Raw genomic sequence first — 21,567 nt, 5'->3', positions numbered from 1 at the left:
TGTCCTGTACAGAATACGATTCCTAGCCTCTATGCTTTGGTCAGGCTCCTGGACCTGGGGTGCAGGGTCAGCTCAGTGTTCAGCCGGTGTGGGACAGGATGTTCACATGCCCAGCGCCTCTGCCCAGCTCACCGTGGAGTGCCCGGTCTGCAGGATCTAAACCAAGTGTCTACGAGCACCCCCACTTCTGAAGCGTGTGAACCCAGGGGTAGCACAGCCACCTGCAACCGAACATTGACGCCCACAGGCCAGCCCATGTATGAGCACCGATGCCCACGATAGCTGGTCCGTGCACAAGCACCGACACTCAGGAGCCTGGCCTGAGCACGAGCGCTAACATGTGAGCTCAGCTTGTGAACGGGCACCAACGTGTTAACGCAGACAGTGCATAAGCACTGATGAATGAGCGCTGACAAGTCAGCCCCGACGGTGCACGAGTATTGACGAGTGAGCCCAGGATATGCACAAGCACTGACAAGTGAGCCTAGATGGTGCATGAGCAGTAATGAGTGAGCCTAGGCTACGCATGAGCTCTGATGAGTGAGCCCAGGCAGTGCACGAGCAGTGATGAGTGAGCTCAGGCAATTCACAAGCGCTGATGAGCCAGCCCCAATGGTGCACTAGCACTGATGAGTGATCCCAGGCTATGCATGAGCCTTCATTTTTCATAGCAAATTGGTTATGTCCTATAATCTATGGATATGCCAAAAACAATAACACAAATGGGCCTCATTCCCCTGACCTTGGAAGAGCCCCCAGTACGAGATGGTCAGACTTCTTCATCAAAACCCTGAACAAACGGTTTGAGGCTCTTCATGTTCCTGGAGAACAATATGAAGAATCTTAAATCCTATTTTTATTTATTTATTTATTTATTTATTTATTTACTTTTGCTTTTTGGGTCACACCTGGCATTGCACAGGGCTTACTCCCGGCTCATGCACTCAGGAATTACTCCTGGCGGTGCTCAGGGGACCATATGGGATGCTGGGAATCGAACCAGAGTCAGTCGCGTGCAAGGCAAACGCCCTACCCGCTGCGCTATCGCTGCAGCCCCTTAAATCCTATTTTTACCCTATACAGAATCAGAGTGAGTGTTTTATTATCTTCAGTGTATCTGCTAGTTTGTTCTCTCCCTTTAAAACCGTAGAGGATGGGTGCAATTTCCCTTTGCTGTCAGCAGGTGGCAGACAACCCCCTGCACTTTCTAAAGTTCCTTGTCCTGTTTATGTATTTTTATGTTTACTCTCTCAGTGTTGCTTAAACCTTAAGAGGAGCAGAATATTCCATTCCGAAATATGCCACTTGGGCATGTGGATTGCGAATTCTTTTGAGCTGAGGAAGTCAAGATCCAACCAACTCAGGGAAAAGCTTCTTACTTTTCTGTCAATTGCTTACAAGAATGTAGAAAGAAAATCTACAACACTGACACACCGGATTGGATGGGATATACCATAGAAACCAACCAATCTCGACTAACAAAAACAACAACAGCTTAGTAAACCCTCAGACAAGGACTTAATGTCCCCATGGTGAGATCCAACACTTTGCACAAATTTTCTTTTACTGAAATATTTTTTAAATTTAATTTAATTTTTATAAAGTTGTTTACAATAATTCATTGCATTTAATATTCAAACACCAATCTTACCGCCATTGCACCTTCCCACCATCATATTTCAAATGTTTCCACTCCAAATCCCAAAACATCCCCCCCGAAGCAGAACCAAAATCATTAATTTTGTATTGCTTATTATGAATAATCCACTATAAATGGCCCGATAAAGTTTCCTTAGAGGAAAGTGTGTGAATATTGTTGTATTTCATCCTGGAGCCATTAAGCCCTTGTGTAAGAGATTACTAACATGTTTCTTAAAGCCAGTCCAATGTTGTGTGCTACTCTTGGTCAAATGTGACAAATGCAGCCGTGCGCTCCAGGAATTCTAAAATTTAGAATACTTAACTGAAATACTTTTTGATTATTCCACTAGCCATTTACTGGTAACAAGCAGTATAAAATAAATTATTGTGAGGGGCTGGAGCGATAGTTCCAGCCGGTAGGGCATTTGCCTTGCACGCAGCCAACCCAGGTTCGATTCCCAGCATCCCATATGGTCCCCCTAGCACCGCCAGGAGTAATTCCTGAGTGCTGAGCCAGGAGTAACCCCTGAGCATCACCGGGCATGACCCAAAAAGCAAAAAAAAAGCACAGCGGGTAGGGCGTCTGCCTTGCACACAGCCAACATGGCCAACCCGAGTTCGATTCCTCCGCCCCTCTCGGAGAGCCCGGCAAGCTACCGAGAGTATTGGATATGCCAGACACAGTAACAACAAAGTCTCCAATGGAGACGTTACTGGGCCCGCTTGAGCAAATCAATGATCAACGGGAGGGCCTTTACTTTACTTTACTATTGTGGGCCTGCTGTTGGGGAGTAGTCTTGAGGGGTGGTTGGGAACATGGAGACATTGGTGGAGGGAAGGTGACAGTGGTGGTGGGATTGATGCCTATATCAAAACATCATGAACAACTTTGTAAACCTTTATAAACCATGGTGTTTAAATAAAGTGGGGGGGGGGGGGGGGAGAGCAGTGTCGCAAGATTGTAGGAAGGGACCCTGGCTAAGAGCAGAGCGAGGGACCCGTCTATATGTTTGTTCACCAGTTGCTCTTCTAGTTTTCCTGTGAATTGCCTTCCCTCCTTTGAAATCTCAACCCCCTACTCTGTCCCTTAGCTCAGGGTGATGTACAGGCCCCAATATTGCCTCACTGCCTCTGGGGTATTTTATCTTTGTGGGAGTCCGGCACAGAGGAAACTAAATTTGTTTTTTACTAGAGAGGAAGGCATGTCTCAGCTAAGAACCTAGAACAGATAGAGGGAAATGCTTTTTCTTGCCTTCCAAGCCAGTAATCTTTAAAATTTATACCAAGTATGACTGCCTTCTGACATTATCAAAGTCAGTGCTGTTTGTCTCTCTTTATTTTTAAACCTAGATAGATAGTTTGGGTTTTTTTTTTCAATCTTAATATTCAAGGTGCTTACTGATTACAGTGTTGTTTAGCAGTTGATTAGAGAATTGCTTAATTTGTTGGGCAAGTTCCTGCTTGTCAGTGGGTGGAACTCAACAGTCAATTTTAACATGCTGTGGCTTCCTGTGAGAGCCTTCGTATCCCCATTCTTGTCCTCTGGAACTATGCCCTGGGCCGGCCCTGGCCTTGCATGAGCTCACCTGTCCATTCAGGGCCTAGGTACAGGATGCTGTCGTCAGAGCATCTCCTGTCCTGCCCAAGCCTGTCAGTTTTCCATCATTTCTCTGTCTCAGCGAGCCTCTCAGTCAAATTTGATGACAGGGGTAACTTAGAAGCATGGCAACAGAGAGAAGAGCTCCAAGGATGGCAGAAACAATGGCCAGGAGGACCCGGTGCAGTTGGAAGCTTGCCTCGGGTATATCCAGTGCTAGATAAAGCTTATCGGATCCACCGGATCCACACCACACCGTTACTTAAATGTTCTTTCGTTTTCTCTTTTTGATAGTAAACCCATTGTTCTCTGCCCAGTTTCCTTTTAGACTTGATGTTTTCCTATAATTAAAGTAATGCATTTAGGGGCTGGAGCAATAGCACAACGGGTAAGGCATTTACCTTGTGTGCGGCCAACCCGGATTCGATTCCCAGCATCCTATATGGTCCCCTGAGCACCGCCAGGAGTAACTCCTGAGTGCATGAGCCAGGAGTAACCCCTGTATATCGCCGGGTGTGACCCACAAAATAAAACAAAAAAAAAGTGATGCATTTAGAAAGGATACCTAAATGGTGCCCTGTTTGAGTTCTACAATTTGGGGAAAAAGCAAGAAAGCCAGTTTCATATGGCTCTTATTTTTGTGGGGAGAGCGGAGGGAGGTTGGGCCACACCCAGCCATGCTCATGCCTTAGAACTGGCACTGGGCGCCGGGATCACTCCTGACAGTGCTCGGGACTGTATGTGGTGCTGGAGGTCAGCTTCAGGTTGGCTGCATGCAAGACAAGCATATCAGATAGGCCTTTAAAGTTTAAAATATTGAGGTGGGGTGGCGCCCATTGTTATGGTAGATTTTGAGCAGCAGTTTTGGGTTGGTTTGCTTTGGGGCCACACCCAGCGGTACTAGGGCTGACTCCTGGCGGTGCTTGGGGGACTCTCTGGCAGGTCAGGGATTGGGCCTGGTTTGGCCTCATTCATGCCAAGTAAGTGCCTTCCCTGCTGTACTATCACTCCGCTAATGAGTTTTTAATGGAACCTAACAGAGCCTGCCTCCTGCATGCCCGCCTGCTGCATTGTTGATGGTTAAACTGACAGGACGGCCTTGGGGACCTGGCACCCACCTCCAACATTTAGTCACTACAGTTCAGTGTCACTGTCACTGTCCTCCCGTTGTTCATTGATTTGCTCGAGTGGGCCCAGTAACATTGTGAGACTTGTTATTGGCATATCGAATACGTCACGGGTAGCTTGCCAGGCTTTGCCGTGCAGGCGAGAGAGATACTCTTAGTAGCTTGCCAGGCTCTTCAAGAGGGGCGGAGGAATCGAACTCCGGCCAGCCCACTTGGCCGCATGCAAGGCAAATGTCCTACCCCCTGTGCTATCACTCCAGTTCAGTTTCCCTAAAATCACATGAGGGCCCTGGGTTGGTATCCAGGATAAGACTTCTATAAGCACTCTCTTTTGTTGTTTTTATCTTGTTATTTTAGGGTTTTGTTGTTGTTTGGGGGGTGTGTGTGTGTGTGTGTGTGTGTGTGTGTGTGTGTGTGTGTGTGTAACTTACTTTTGGTCCCTGTCTGAGGCCTCTCAATTATATTAGTACTTACCAATCTGTCCCAGTAAATACAAATCATGTATTCCACTTTAGCTTTCAAAAAATAAACTTCAGAAAAGAGCTCATGAGGTCTCCTTGTAGAGATTTCCAATTGTAGGACCCAGCTTTTTATAAGCCCATTTCAGTAGGCAAAGGGATATATCCATGGTAACCTTTCAGTACCTGTGTTGCAAACCATAATGCCCAGAAGAAAAGAGACATTGAGAGAGAGAGAGCCAGAATGAGAGAGAGAGAGAGAGAGAGAGAGAGAGAGAGAGAGAGAGAGAGAGAGAGAGAGAAGAGAGAGAGAGAGAGAGAGAGAGAGAGAGAAGAAAATTGTCTGCCCTAGAGGCAAGCCTTGGAGGTGGCGGGAGGGAAACTGGGGACACTGGTGGTGGGAAGTGGACAGTGGTGAATGGAAGGGTGTTGTGTGTTGAACATCATGTGACTGAAACTCAATCATGGATAAATTTGTAACTGTGCCTCTGACAGTGATTCAATAAAATAGTAATAATAAATTCACTTCATGTAAAAACGAAGCTCCATTTCCCTTTTTTCTTATACGATTCATACTGCTGATATAAAAGTTTTATCTAGATATGCAAACGGAATCTATGTACTATCTCATCATCTAAGAAAACCTCATGCTTTAGCAGTTATTCCTTTTTTACTATGCTTTTCAATATATTGCTTTTCCCAGTGTTCATCTACTACAGTTTATTTTCATTGGGTGTTGGGGGGGGTTGTTTTGTTCTGTGTCCCCTAAGAAGTGTTCAGGGGCCACTCCTGAAGGTCCTTGAGCAGCCCAGTTAGACCTTGGATGTGAAGCTCTGTCAAGACGTGAGGATGTGGGGCTGCCCGAATCTTGCAGCTCTGGGACCCAGGGCCACTGCTGACACAGTGTTTGTGGGTCTGTGTAGTGCTGGGGACTGAACTTTGGGGCCCACACATGCTAAGCATCTCTTTGGACCCTACGACCATGGTTTGTTTGTTTTTTTTTAACCAGAATAGTCACTTCCTCCTTTATTTCTTACTAGTAAAACTATACTTTGATGATTTGTAGAATTACTTGATGTTATTATGTCACTTGTGGAAATCATAATTCAGGTTAAAGTGCTTCAGGGTTGAGCATGCATTCAACCTGTTCAAGTAGGCAGTTTCCTGTTATTCATTCAACTTTTTCAAATGAATGAACATTCATTCAACCTACTCAAATAGGCGGTTGCACAGCGGGTAGGGCGTTTGCCTTGCACGCAGCCAACATGGCCGACCCGAGTTCGATTCCTCCGCCCCTCTCGGAGAGCCCGGCAAGCTACCGAGAGTATTCGATATGCCAGACACAGTAACAACAAAGTCTCCAGTGGAGACGTTACTGGGCCCGCTCGAGCAAATCGATGATCAACGGGAGGGCCTTTACTTTACTTTACTATAAATAATGAATCTGGGGCCGGAGGGATAGCACAGCAGGTAGGGCGTTTGCCTTGCATGTGGCTACACTGGGTTCGATTCCCAGCGTCCCATACGGTCCCCCGAGCACCGCCAGGAGTGATTCTGGAGCACAGAGCTAGGAGTAATCCCTAAGCATCACTGAATATGGCTGGGTATGGCCTCATAACAAATAAATAAATAAATAATGGATGGGTGAATATTCCTAAACCCGTGTGCATGTCCCAGGTTGTCTACTTAGGTGGAGCTGAAGAGTCACATGGCGGGGCACAGATCTAAGGATTTGATGGGGACGGGTGGGGCACCCAGAAATGCTTAAGGCTTACTCCAGTTTCTGAGCTCAGGGATATTCCTGGTGAAGCTCGAGAGACCATATTTGGTGCTGTATGTTGAACCCTGGTCAGCTGGGAGCAAGTCGTGCCCTGTGACCTGCGTGCTTTCCCTCAGGCCCTGAGATCTGAGGGTTTTGAATATGCTCCCAGGTTACCCTCTGAAAGCATCACACCAGTTTACATTTCCACAGCCAGTATATTTAGGTACCTGAGCCCTCCTATCCTGGGGATAGGGATCATTTTTTTCTCACATCATTTGCCAGATGATTGTTTTTGTTCTGTTTCACTTTGCATGGGTGGGGTCAGGGTGTGGTACACAGCACACGGCAAATGCTTGAGTTACCTGTTAAGTATTTTTATTACTTTTAAGGGGTAGGGCGTTTGCCTTGCACGCGGCCAACCCATGTTTGATTCCTCCCTCCCTCTTAGAGAGCCTGGCAAGCTACCCAGAGTGTCCCGCCCACAGGGCAGGGCCTGGCCAGCTCCCGGTGGCATATTCGATATGCCAAAAACAGTAACAACAAGTCTCACAGTGGAGATGTTACTGGTGCCCGCTTGAGCAAATTGATGAACAACAGGAGGATAGAGCTACAGTGCTATTGCTTTTAAAGTTGTGCTTTGAAAAATAGCCGGCTCAGGTCGGGCGAGGGTTCAAGTGGTGGTGCACGTACTTAGCATATTTGAGACCCTGAGTGGACAGCCAGCACCGCTTGTCCCATGGACACTGCTCGTGTAGCCACAGTGGCCCCAAGAACCGTCAGGTCCACACTGCTGCCCAGGCCAGACATTCCGGGAGGGGGTTTTGGGGCCCCAAGACCCTGCGAGGGAGACACCTTAAAAAAATAACTGGCAGTTTGTGGGTTGTTTTGTTTTGTCTTTTTTCCCCTGCATCATCTATTTTTCTCGATTTACAAGGGCTCTTTATAATTAATCGACTTGAACAAGGAGAGTATGTGAAACGTCTTGTTTTTCCAACTCTTTTGGTTTTCGTTTAATTTCTTAGCAATCCGAAGGTGGTGATCCTTCTTTCCCCACTCTGAAGTAGCTCTAGACCTGTGTATAATTCTTCAGGTATCATCCTGACTCCACTGGCACACAACTCTGCATTAATACATTAGGACTTCATTCCATCTCCAGTCTGGGAGAATGGGGCATATTGCTCAAGTGGGCTGTGCATCTTACCCATGGCTTACCTGCCCAGCCAGAGAATGAGGGCAGCAAGTACTGGAAAAATAGTGCGGTATGATTTTGCCCTCATGGTGAATTTCATTTGCCCTTCATAAGCATGACGTAACATATCTTGTGTCTGTTTCTTCTAAAGATGGTGCTGCGGTCTTCATACTTTCATTCTCTTATCTTTTTGGAACATGTAACTTAAAAGTCGGTCTGTTTGCCCTCGGGTATCAGCTTAATATGAGTTATAGAAAAATTTGAATATATCAGAGTTTGAAGACGAAAATACAAATCATCAGTGATTCTGTCATTGCTCCGTGATGACTGCTAGTGGGTTCCTGGTGTATCTCTGATTCAGTCATACTAGACGGTTGTTTGTGCTGTTAAATTCAGCTGCTCGTTTATTATTTAAGACTTGTGTCTCTATGTTTCTATATGAAGGTAGGTGTGTTTTCTTGTTTGTGTGCTACTTTCGGCCGGCTTTAATCTCAGGGTTTTATATTCGTTCACTTCATAAATAGAATTGCATAGTTTAACTTCATTATAGCTTTGCTCTGGTACTACACCTGGCGGTGCCTGGGGCTTACTCCTGACTCTGCTCAGGGAGCAATTCTGGCTGCACTCAGGGAACCGTAAGGGGTTCCTGGGATCGAACCCAGGTCAGCCATGAACAAGGCAAATGCCTTGCTCACTGTACTAACTCTCCAGCCCCTAGCTTCTTTTTATGTGTTTTAAACAGTTTAATATGAGAGACATCTGTTCTTTACAAGTTTGAATAAGTTTACCAAAATTAAATAAAATGTTACCATAAAACTTTTCTGAAGTTCGTTCTCTAATAATGTCATTTTAATAAGTTCTGTTCTGATAAGCATATAGTCCATTACTGAAGATTATATGTGTTACCAAATTTATCTAAGGGTAAATTAAATACTTTGGCACAAGGAAATTTTGAAAGGGCTTTATTTTGTGGTTCCTTATATTTTTGTATTTTAAAATTCAAGTTATACCAGTTGATCTTCCATATAATCTCAGCTAATTATCTGCTATAAGTTAATAGTTTATAAACTTGGATCTCTTTCCAAAGATTTAACGATTGCTTCATTTTTCTCTACCTTTTTTTTTCTCTTTTTTGAGTTATACCCGGCCATGCACAAGGGGTCACTCCTGGCTCTGCACTCAGGAATTACCCTTGGCGGTGCTCAGGGGACCATATGGGATGCTGGGAATTGAACCCAGGTCGGCCACATGCAAGGCAAACGCCCTACCCGCTGTACTATTGCTCCAGCCCCAGTTTCTCTACCATTTTTTATCACTAGTTTTATACAGCAAAAAGAAGGTTAATAAGTTTAGTCTTTGCTCTCTGCATTTAGATTTAATAGTTGCAATATACCAGTAGTAGGATAAAAGCTTAAATTGATAAATAATTCTTTTTGGAAGTGCTCAGGGTTTCCTCCTAGCTCTGTGCTCAGAAATCATTCCTTGATGGTACTCGGGGGACTGAATGTGGTGCTGGGGAATGAACAAAGTCTGCCATGTGCAGGGAAAGTGTCTTAATTGCTGCATTCTTTAGTCCAAGTTTCAGTCTTAAGTATCTTGAGGTGATAGAATGTGGAGAATTTGAAAGGAGAGCTAGAAATGACTCCAACAGGGGCTGGAGTGATAGCACAGCAGGTAGGGCATTTGCCTTGCACGCGGCCGACCCAGATTTGATACCCAGCATCCCATATGGTCCCCCAAGCACCACCAGGAGTAATTCCTGAGTGCATAAGCCAGGAGTAACCTCTGTGCATCGCTGGGTGTGACTCAAAAAGAAAAAAAAAAAGAAAGAAAAGAAATGACTCCAGCAATGATACTGCCTTACAGTCCAGTTTCCTTGAACTTGACTTATTGCAAAGTAAGCCATTTCCTTTAAAGGATTTTGAACTACAGAATTTACTAATTTTTAAATACAAAAGATAGAGACTGTTCAAGAACTTTATTTGAGTTTCTGAAAATTAAATTAGTCGAAACTAGATTTTCACATAGTTTTTAAGAATGATCAATTACAACCACTTCTGACACCTTATTGCAACCTTTTCTGGAACAACCACTGTGTTGAGATCACTGATATTTGCACATTCATAAAAATCATCTTGCTATATGGATCATGCAGGAGTAAACAGAAGAAGTCTTGTGAGGGTGCATATAAATTATTGCATCTCACCTCCAACTGAATTGTCTTCATAAATGCCTTTATTGTTTTGTTTGGAATAACTTCCTTGGGTGTAAGCCAAATTCAGATTGAACTTTAAAAATACATTCCATGCTAATCAGTGGCTGAATAAATAGCAGTACTCCTACATTAAAAAAAATACATTCCATGACTATGTGATAATCATTAAGTGTCAATTGGTGATTAAACCTGAGATTATTGAGAAACACCTATGGTTGTGACAGGTTTTATATGTGATTACAAGGTGATTTCTTTCACGGAAAGTTATTAACTAGTTCTATTATTTCCTTCCTTACCGAAGGTTAAAGACCAAATGAGTCCATTAGTAAATTATTAAGGTTTAAATGGGTAGATGTGGTTTTCTGTGGACTTTTTTGTTTGCATCATTGTTTGAAAATTTTGAGATGCTTTTTGATGGCAAATAGGACATGCTAGTTTCACCTTTTCAAGCTAACTGACCCATGTGTGTGAAAGTTCCAGCCAGAAGTGCAAATGAAGAGCCTTTCCTCACAGACCAGGAGTCAAATGTCTGTTCAAAGGGAAGAACTACCTCCTGGAGAGTTTACTCCCGAGGGACCTGCTTGCTCCGGCTGGCAACATACCAGTTTCAGGTCTGAGTTTGCTTTGGGGGTGTAGGGTGTTTTCGTTTCCATGTCAGTGAGTAAAGACACCCCAGGGCAACAGTCTTGTCGGTGTGCAGAGATGAAAGTCCACTGTGGTGTCAGCAGCCTGCCCGCTGTTTGGCTCTGCTAAACCCTTCGTATACCTTCCCCACACAAACCCAAACACAGACCTAAAACTGCTGTGAGCAAAACTCATTTGCTTTTATTCGGTGCTTCACTCGTGACCCCGTACCTTTTCTGTGTCCGTTTCAAAACATTGTTCTTATTCATAACCCTCCCTGAAAGCGTTCTGTGTATGCCTGTTACGTAGAAACCAGGTGCTGCAATAAAAGAATGTTCCAGTTCCTGCACATAAATCATATAAGTAACGAATGACTCAGCTTCTCCAGTGTTAGTTCCTTATTGAAGAAATAAAGAGGGAGAGAGTATGATTCTTCTTTTTCTTTCCTTAATTATTTTTTTTTAGTTTGGGGGGCCCACACCCCATGGTACTCAGCGCTTTACTCCTCGCTCTGTGCTCAGGAGTCACTCCTGGCGGAACTCAGAGGACCATGTGGCATGCTAGGGATTGCAAGGCGAGTGCCTGACCCGCTGTCTTCAGGCTCCGGCCAGGAAGTGAGATTTTTCTCAAGGTTATACAGATAAACTACATTAGACCGCATGGAGCCGGACACTGCACACACCTAGGCTCGGACGCATGGGGTTGGATAGTGCTAAGAAATGGTAGCTCTCCTGGGAGGAAGAAGGGCTGGTTGTAAAACAGAAAACCATAGGGGACCAGATGCAGTTGAAGGGGACTGAACCGGGGTCAGCTGTGCCTGAGGCAGGCACCCTGACCCTGAGCTATCTCTCTGCTTCCCATACTGCCAGGGAGCTACTCACTCCTGCTTATGTCGTGTTCAGCCCACTGTGTATGTCAGTTGGTCTTGCAGGAAGATTGGACGACCTCACTCATCCAGGGTGTAGAGAGAAACAAAATAATGAACAATATCTAAGGAGGACAAACTCGCCCTGTAAGGGGGTGGACTAGAAGTGACACGGGATCAGTGGTTGAGGGTTTAAAGCATGTTGGTGGGGGTGAAGGTCAGTCCCATTGTTCATCAGAATCATGCAAGCTGACACTACTACTGGAATCATTTTCCTAAACAACAATTATGTATGTATGTGTGCACGTGTGCACGTGTGTACATACATATATATGTGTGCATGTGTGTGTGTATATGTGTGTGTAAATTATTGATCTCACAGACTCGTACTGTTATTAACTTACAGTATTGTGTCTAAGTCTCTGAAAGGAAACCTGAATTATCCCATAAGAGGAGGAATGTCAAGTGCTCAGAAGTATTTAGTATATAAAAAATGCACAGTGGGGGCTGGAGTGATAGCACAGCGGGTAGGGCATTTGCCTTGCATGTGGCCAGCTCGGGTTCAATTCCCAGCATCCCTTAGAGTCCCCTGAGCACTGCCAGGAGTAATTCCTGAGTGCATGAGCCAGGCATAACCACTATGCATTGCCAGGTGTGACGCAGGCAGGCAGGCAGGAAGGAAGGAAGGAAGGAAGGAAGGAAGGAAGGAAGGAAGGAAGGAAGGAAGGAAGGAAATGCACAGTGAATTTTAACTATAATCATTCTTTGGAGTGATTCAGCTTATGATATTTGGTGTATATTACACACACACACACACACACACTTAGGGAGTTTAGGGTTCCCAGTATTATAAATAAGTCTGTGATGTGTTTTCTTGCAACCAAGCCTTTGTGTACTGCCAGTTCCCTCAGGATTGATTACTCGGCATAAAATAGGAACGTGAAGGGGAAGTATATATTTCAAATCTTTTAATAGGCTGCCAAATCAGTTGGGAAACTCTTAACTCCGTCATCCTTTGTTGTTTAAAATTCACCTTGAGTCATCATCAAAACAATGTATTTAAAATTCTTGGCATTGTTAGATGTCTTAATATGTTATGGGACAGTTGTCTTGTTCATTCATCACACAGAAAGATGTTCAAAATGGATTGCCTAGTTGCTGTGACCCTCCCTTACTAGAATAAAAAAGAGTTTCCTATTAGTGGAATATTTTATTAAGAATTTTCTCATTTTATTAAAATAAGGAAGCAGGACCAGAACTTTTAACAACTGATAGTCAGTGCATTCGTATGACTTAGTTTAGAAAGTTAGTGATCTCTTTTCAAAAGAGAATTTAAAATTCCATGTTGTTTTTAATACTATTTCCCAAAATTTCATTATTAAATATGTGAGGTTTGGGTCCAGAGAGACAGTACAGCAGGTAGGGCACTTGCCTGGCACACGGCCGACCTGGCTTGGATCTCTGGCATCCCATGTGGTCCCCTCATTGACAAGGAGTCATTCCCGTGCTCAAAGCCGGGAGTAAGCCCTAAGCACAGTCAGGTTTGACTTAAAAACAAACAAACAAAAGTAAATATATGAGGTTCAGTTTCCATTGTGGATAGAAGAGAGAGGCAGATATAAAATTTCATTTACACAGGGTAGCTTAGTGCCTAGATAAAGTTTCCCAGTGTTCCTATTATAACTTATCTATCATGTCCTGACACATGTTTTTAGGTGTTGCATTCCAGCTACTCAGGTTGAAAGCCACACTGATTCTTTTAAAGTACACACACACACACACACACACACACACACGTACAAACATACACACACACGCACAAACATACACACACACAGAGTGCAGTCCCTCCACTTTTATTTTCAGAATAAAAAAAATTATTTCAATTTCCTAATAATAAAAATAAGTTTTCGTTGCCTACAGATTATACAGCAGGTCCACTCCAGGGTGTTATTAAAACGTCTGTAGTACAGGGAAAGATAAGGAGAAAAGTGGACTTCACGCAGCGCCCTGCAGCTGAGACGGATCCCTCTAAGACCGCTCATGGTGTCTGCGTCTGAAATGAGCTAATCTGGTGAAAGTTGTTGCAAAAGACACACCACAAAATTCGCTGTTTTCATGTTACATCTTATATCTTAGTGGCCATAAGTTATAAAATCAGTTTGGTTCGTTTGAAATGGTGTGAGTGAGTGTGTGTGTGTGTGTGTGTGTGTGTGTGTGTGTGTGTGTGTTGAGAATCAGGTGCATTTAGATCACTATGCAGCCACTAACACCATCCCTTTCCAGGACCTTTTCATCTTCCACATTAAATTTTGTGCCCACTGAGCAGTTGCACCCCCAGACCCCACTCCCCCTATTTTCCGGGCAACCACAGCGTAATCTTCACTTTTGGTTGTAATGCAACATTCGCACAGCAGAGATCTCATCCCACAAGTAAGTTCTTGGAGGAAGAGAGTATTTTGCATACTAATATCAAGGTTCCTTTTATGGGCAGCTCACCGCGCTGTGAGGGTGCAGGTTTATCTTCTCTTGACTGTCACATAACTGCAGCTGCTCATGTCGAGGGGCCTGGTGACTGCACGGCACTGCAGGCCTGTCCCCAGCATAAAGAAGCCCTGTGCGGTGTGTCACGGGACTGGTTTTGCATACTGCTTGGCCAGGCCTGTGGCACCGCCCTCGGGTGTACCCTGTGCTATATTAGTCCTTCTCAAACAGGAAGAATTTTCTTTTGCTCCAGCAGCTCCTCCGATTACCTTCAGGGTAAGTGTGTGTAGTTCATATCCACAAATGAACTTCTCTTGTTTATCTGCTTCTTAAGTCGCTGTCTCAGGGAAATTTCAGGCCTTTGCAGGAGAGAGACTTAGGAAAGAAAGGTAAAACAGCAGATCCAGGAGAAAATGTAAAACTTCCGTGTCGTTTGCAAAGCTGCGCCTACATCTTTGCACACCTTAGGTATGGAAAATTACATTTTAGAGGATTTAATTTTAAGAGCTTCTTGTTTGACAGCAAGATGTTAAGCAGCAGCAATCCGTCCAATAATCTCTCCCCCCGGGGAAAGAAGCACGCTGAGACCCAATCGTGTTACTCATTTAGTTGCATGTGACTCATTTTCCTGGGAGCCACTTGCTTTTCATGTGCCTGGGTTTGGGAGCAGTGTGTTGTGGTGACTAAGAACAGTCATGAACTTTTATTTTATGTCTGTGAGTTCTGTGCAGGGTATCATAGAATGAAATTATGCTGGGTATCTTAGGAATTGGTAAAAGCTGGATTTCTGTCCCAAAGGCTTATAGTAAAGAACGTATTAAAAACTAAGACTCAAACTTATTTGTATAGAAATCTAAAGTGTTATGGCTAAGTTATGTTGATATAATTGAATGTATTTTTACTGGATTTCTTAGACCGGAAGTACGAGTAGATAATGCAGTAGACGCTAAGCTGTCCCCTGGGTTTTCGCTGGCATTGTAGACCTAGCCTGGCATCTTTGGCTGTTCCTCACTTCCTCTGCTGTTGTAGGACGCATTCAAGGACAGAGGGACTCCGAGTGCCTTGGTCTGTTACTTAATTTTCATGTGCCTAAGTTGACTCATCTTGACAAATGCTATTAGCTATTAGGGTTGGGGGGGATAGGTGAATAAATTTTAAGTCTTGAGATTGTGTATGTTTCTAAGTATTCAAATAAGGTTTTTAGGAAAATGTAAAAATGATGATAGAGGAGCCAAGTTTTACAGTTTAAGGAATTTCATATAAAGTCACAAACCTTTGAAATCTATTTGTCTTCTCTCTCTGCCTCTTTTACTTCCTCTCCCACCTTTTGCGGTTTAGTTTCATTTCAGATCTCTAGTGAGAAAGTTTCACTTCCAGCTGTTTTGCTTTTGCCTGATGATTGAACATCTAATTAGAATTATAGTTGATGAAAATTGATTTCTGATGCTACCAATAGCCAGTTTGTAGTGCTTCCCAAATGTGCCAGTCACTTTAGCCCTTAAGAAGGTAGCATTTTAAAAACAAACAACCCCCTAGGACAGCTGGAGTAGGTCACTGGAAAGCTACAGTGAAGATGAATTCACCTGGGGTGGTTGAGGATGGCTGTCATGTTGGGGATACCCGTCCCTATTATAGCAGTGCATGAAGTAATGTGTGCCCTCCTGACATTATGGTGTTTGCTATTTGCTATTCATATTCTTATTACCTTATTGGTACATAGTTTTGATACCTTTGGAGGTATCAGACGTGAACCAGAATCACAACTTTTGGAGCCTAGTAATGAATTTATTTTCCCATAAGAGAGTCAAGAAGACTTTTTAAAAAAGAACTCGATTTGCATTCAGGTATTTTTAAAACTTGGGTAAAGGCAATTGACGCTTTCCTCGAAATGTTCGATCCTTGATTTGTAAACTTTATTTTTGAAGTTCATCATCCCGCGATGAAATACTATGAAAGCAAATATTTTCAGTCCTCAGATTTGTTCTCATTAAGTGGGTTCTTGCCTTGCTTCAGCTTTCAGCCTCAATGGAAAACTTTGCCCTCTCCCAAAAGTACACAAAGTAATTATTTTTCCAGTTTCCAAATGTCTCAGTCCCCATTTGAAGATTGTGAGATTTAAACGTGCTTTTGAAGAAAGTTCATAGTGCAAGGGTGATTTTTTTTCTGGATTTGTCCCTATCTTCTTCACTGGCTGTTTTTTCCAAAACACATATATGCTTTCCCTTGAAGCATCCGTAGCAGATGACTGCTGGCAACATACAGAGAACTTTATATATCCAGTATAGGTTTACAGGCTTATTTGTTTAAAAATACTCTGCCCTGGTTTTCTGTAGGATAGTGCCAGAACGCTGACATTTATGCCTGAGTCGTCACACTGTCACAGTGATAGAGAGAGACCTGTGGCTGGTTTTGTGTTAAAATTGCAGTCCCCCCCTGTGAGATTATGCATGTATATTAATATATAGATTTTAGATTATGAGAGAGTCTTTGTTTTTACGGCATACATTTTAATTATAGACAACACATATTCTGCCCAGCTTCTTTCTACACAGAGGTCTTCAGGAAAGTCAGATTAATTGCATATTTATTATACAGCTTTACTTAAATAAAATACAACACATTGACAAGCTAAAATAAGTAACCCCCATATGTACTACTACATATATTATATACGTATATATATAACTTAAAATGTTTTTTTTTAACTGCTGCTTTCGGTTTAAACAAATAGATAACATGTTAATTTCAGTCAGCACCGTAAAATGGTCATTCACTTACCAGCACTGCGACATCATTGTTATTTGGCAGGCACTTTGCTAGGTCTAGTACAACTCAGATCTTAGTCACAAAATTTTTAATGTTTAAATGCCACAAAATCAAATATTTAATTTTGTAAAATTAAGCATTTTAATATGAAAAGTTGAATACATTTGACTTAATGTATTTCTGGTATATTGTATTTCTGTATATATTATTTCTTCTATATATTATTATTTCTTCATGAATTTAGTAGTAATAATCATTTGCCTATGAAGAAACTCATTCTTACATGTAAAGAAAATGTTGGAAAAATGTTTTCTCAGTGCAAGCAGTTTCTTGCAAATATATACAGCATTTTTAATTCCTTATTCACATATTAAGAAAAGTTTTAAATTCTTAAAGAACTACAGGCTATTTCACCAAAAATTTTAACTCCATACTTTGTGAGAGAGAGCAGGACCATTACTGAGCTTCACAGGCAAAAGAAAGATGCCTTTAGTAGTTTACCATTTATTTATTTATTTCTGGGTTTTGAGCCATGCACAGGAGTTACTCCTGGCTCTGCACTCAGGAATTACTCCTGGTGGTGCTCGGGGGACCATGTGGGATGCCAGGGATTGAACCTGGGTCGGCCACGTGCAAGGCAAGCACCCTATCCGCTGTACTGTTGCTCTGTCCCCCTACCTTAGCATTTAAATCAAACCCAAATACCACCTTATTCTGTCATTAACAACAGGAAGAGCCTTAAGTGTATGTATGTCACGTGTACCTTTTTTCTCTCTCTTTTACTGTGACATCACCTGGGAAAATCCAGAAGATTGGATAACCAAGAAATGCCTACTCAAGATTCTGCTGTACTTGCAAATATGGTGGGTATTCGAACATTTCCAGTTCAGTGTATTAAATGGTGACTCATCACCACTTTTACCTGTCTCTAACCAGTTGATTAATTATGGAACTTAAGCTTATGTAGATTTTTCTTCATACCAGTAGAACATCAAATATTTGTTGAATAGAATCCCAACTTACCTTAGAAAACTATTTTCTTAGCGTATCATATGCCTCGAAGCACTTTTCAGGATGTAAGATTGTTATTCCATTGCTTCTCCCCACCCGGCACCCATGTGCTAGATTTTCCTTCCTCGGCACAATACACGTCGTAATTTATTTTAGGTTTCTAAATTAAAATGACAAGTGTTTACATTTTTTTTAATGTCCTCCATAACCATATAGTTATTGCATTCTGGGATGAGTTAGGAAAAACACGAGATTTGGGGGAAGAACTGGGTTTTACATCTGACTTCTTTTTTGCTGTTGTTTGTTTTGGGACACACTCAGCTGTGCTCAGGACTTACTCCTTGGTTTTGTGCTCGGGGATCAGTCCTGGTGGACTTGAGGAGCCCTGTGTGGTGCCAGGGCTTAAACCCAGGTCAGCCTTATGGAATGCAAACACCCTACCCACTGTATTATCTGTCTGGCCCTTAATTCTTAACAAGCTGTGATATTCTTGCTCAAGAGACTCATCAAATCTTTAAGAAATAAGTATGGGCCAGAGAAATTGTGCATGCCAGAAATTGCCTGGCATGCAGCTGACCCCAGAGGATCCCTGGGGTCTGTCTAGTCGTCTGAGCACAGGGCCTGGAACACTCCTGCTGGGATTGACCCTTACGTCCCATGCAGAGTAGCCCCAGACTGTTGTCAGGCATAGCGCAAAAATGAAAACAAAGCAAATAGAAAAAAAAAAATATGATACTACCACCTTTATACTGTACAGGAGTATACTAAACCTGTCATCGTGTTGTACATTGCATCCTCAAATCTTAAAACCGAAATTTTCTTCTTGCTGTTTAAATGAATATATGTGAAGTACCTCATAGCATCTGGTAAGGAAGCACTCACTGAATTTTAATCTCCTGTGCTATGTTAGTGTTGTAACTTGTAAGTAGGGTTCTTTAACTTGTGGGGAAAATTACAGTCATCTTCACAATGATAGAATAATCCCTAAAAATCAGGCTTTTTTTTCTTTTAAAAAGAACTAACCCACCATCTTCTCATTTTTTTTCTTTCTGTTTTTTTTTTTTAATCCTCTTCCTAGCTTTCTTTTTCTTTGTTGTTGTTATTTGTTTGTTTGTTTTATTTGGGGGCCACACCCTGTGGTACTCAGGGCTTACTCCTGGCTCTGTGCTCAGGATCACTCATGGTGGTGTTTGGTGTGACCATATGTGGTGCCAGGGATCGAACCCAGGTTGGCTGCATGCAAGGCGAGCGCCTTACCCACTGTGCTCTTTTTCCAGCTCCTCTTTTTTCTGGTTTAAGCATATGAAACCTAACAATTTTACATCCAGAGGGCTTTGCGAGACAGTGATTCTCTTGCCATCTCTCCTGGCTCGGTGTGTAAGGGCAGGTGGAAGCTAACTCAGAGTGCTGATTAAGTTCACTGAAGTCAGTATTGCTGCGAAGGTGAAGCATCTGAAGTAACTGATTTTATATGTAAAATTTAACCCAGTATTGTCAATGTATATGATTCATCCTAATACTTGACATGATGAGCGTGAAACCATGGGGGTTGCACATGACCTTGACTGTGTAGATCTAAACTAGCACAAGCAGCTCTTGTGTGTGGCCCAGGTCTGAGATCCTGGCCTCGACTGTGATGTCAGTCACATCCCCAGCCATGACAGGGTTTTAATATTTTGGGGGGGATGAGGAGGGGCACTCCCAGATGTTGCTTATGGATTAGGGGGCCTCCAGGTGATTCTCAGCCAGCCCAGTAGGTGGTTCTGGTGATCTAGGTGGTGACCTAGATCTAGATCCGGTGGGTCTAGGGTCTCAGGGAGTGGTGCTGCTTCCACCCTCAGTGCCAGGGATTTACCTCAGCCACCACAGCGGGAGGGTCCCCTGCAGTGCTTCAGGGTCTCTGAGATGCTGGGGATAAGCCGATGGAAGGCCTGCGGCCTCACTGCTGTGTGCTCTCTCTCCTTCCCAGTTTTATTTTTAACCAAAATGGAATATAAGGGATATAGAAATATCCTACCATATAATTGCTATATGGGTCCCAGAACCCTCTAAGTATGTCTCTCAGAGAAGAAAATAGCAAATGCTGCCAACCCGCAAAAGAAGAAAAACAAGCCAAATGATGATTCACTGTTTGATTTTTCTGAAACAATCGAGACATCTTTCAGACAGTCTCTCCCCTCGTCTACTTCCTTCCTCCCTCCAGCTACAAACTGCTGTTTCCCCCCATCTCCCTAGTAGAAGCCATCTCCTCCTCTGATCTTGGCTTGTACCCGGTCATTATTCAGATCCCCGTGTCCTGCCCACATTAGTGTCTGTTCACCTGTGTGCATGATGTGAGCCTCAGTCAGAATATTGTATTTCTTAGAGGTGCTTTACTCTTCCCCTTTTCTTGGTCACTCTGTGATGAATGAATTGAATAAAAACTGTCCTGTCCTGCCATTCTGTGGAACAGGTCAGACAAGAGGTCGGCAGGGAGATTGCATCACCCACACCCACTGTTCCACTGAATCGGTGACGTAAAGCCTGTGTAGGTGCCTCAGTTGTCATATGAAGCTAGAAGTCTTTACCTTGAATGTTCTGAGCCCAGGCAAGTTTCCCTAGGGGCTTCCAGAAGATTCTTTCCCACACAGTTATGGGGGATGAGGGGATCACCTCAACAGTGCTAGGGATGAGTCCCGAGATGGCAACTCTGCAGGTGTGCTGTAGACCCATTGGGCCACATTCCCTGCCCCAGTGGAGATTCTTAAGGAATTTCAATCAATTTTTATGCAGGCTATTTTCAGAAAGAAAAAAAAAAAACGAGAAAACACTGTGATTTACAATACTGTCTACGATAGGGATTCTCGAGTAACTTATTTCAGCATCACACTTCCCTCATCATTTTTCAGTATTCCCCACCCTACCAGCATACACTCCGTCACACACACCTGAGCTCACTACTGAAGACCATTTCTCAGGTTCTGTTTGGACCTTTGTTGCTCTCCGAGTCCTGTGTCTTTATATCCCAGATCCAAGAGAGAGCATTCTGCGTCTGTCCCTCTCTTGACTCACTTCCCTCAGTGTGGTACTCTCTGGTTCATCCATGGAATAGCAGATTGCATGGTTATGTCTTTTCTTACAGCTGAGTGGTACTCGATTGAAAAGAAACCATAATTGCTTTACCCAGTTATTTGGTCTTTGATACTTGGGTTGTTGATAGAGTTTGGTGTTTGTTAATGGTGATACAATAAACATAGAAGTGCAAATGGCTTTTCTGAAGAGAGTTTTTGGGCTCTTGGGGTAGATGCCAAGAAATGGAATTGCTGGGTGCAATGAGAGCTCAATTCCTAGTTTTCTGGGCTGTCCATATCGCTTTCCAGAAAGGCCGGACAAATCAACATTTACTTCCACCAACAGTGAATGAGGGTCCCTTCATCCCTGAATTCATGACAACACTTGTTTTGTTCCTTGTGATGGGTGTTAGTCTTCTGGTGTGCGATGCCTCACTGTTGTTCAGATTTACATTTTCCTAACAATAACAGATGCCTTGTGCCTGAACTGATTATTACTATGTTAATTGACAAAAATTCTGTCATATATTTCTACAATTATGTAACACAAAGGGAAAATTTCCCTAGAGTTGTGTTGGTTTCATGTTGCTGATTTTGGTTTTTGCTCTGTTTTTTCAGATGCTTACTGGTGTTTCAGAATTATTATATTTATATTCCTTTGCTTAACACATGGAATGATTTGAACTGAAGAAACAAAATCAATTATGCTTTCACTTGAAAATTTGGGAATCTTAGTGATGTTGAGGATTTTACCACCAACTTTGATGTTTTATTTTTC

At 43.0% G+C, this 21,567-nt stretch overlaps 1 protein-coding gene across 4 annotated transcripts in view; it reads left to right on the top strand.

Moving 5' to 3' along the window:
* The window catches only part of NT5C3A (5'-nucleotidase, cytosolic IIIA), a 53,626-nt gene that overhangs the window by 17,691 nt on the left and 14,368 nt on the right, over positions 1-21,567 (top strand). Inside the window, exons 1-2 of one of the 4 annotated variants that reach the window (XM_056118241.1) lie at positions 14,072-14,238; positions 17,537-17,591. The exons of 1 other annotated variant lie outside the window; for it this stretch is intronic. In XM_056118241.1, the coding sequence (XP_055974216.1) occupies positions 17,556-17,591 (36 nt within the window). In that variant the 5' untranslated portion in view covers positions 14,072-14,238; positions 17,537-17,555. Of the gene's footprint in view, positions 1-14,071; positions 14,239-17,536; positions 17,592-21,567 lie in introns of those variants that run through there. 2 more of the 4 variants (XM_056118242.1, XM_056118244.1) reach the window with 2 other exon arrangements.

The sequence above is a fragment of the Sorex fumeus genome, unplaced genomic scaffold, assembly GCF_029834395.1.
Source record: "Sorex fumeus unplaced genomic scaffold, SorFum_2.1 ptg000037l, whole genome shotgun sequence".
In the NCBI taxonomy this organism is placed as follows: domain Eukaryota; kingdom Metazoa; phylum Chordata; class Mammalia; order Eulipotyphla; family Soricidae; genus Sorex; species Sorex fumeus.
This window is presented reverse-complemented; position numbering and strand designations above follow the sequence as displayed.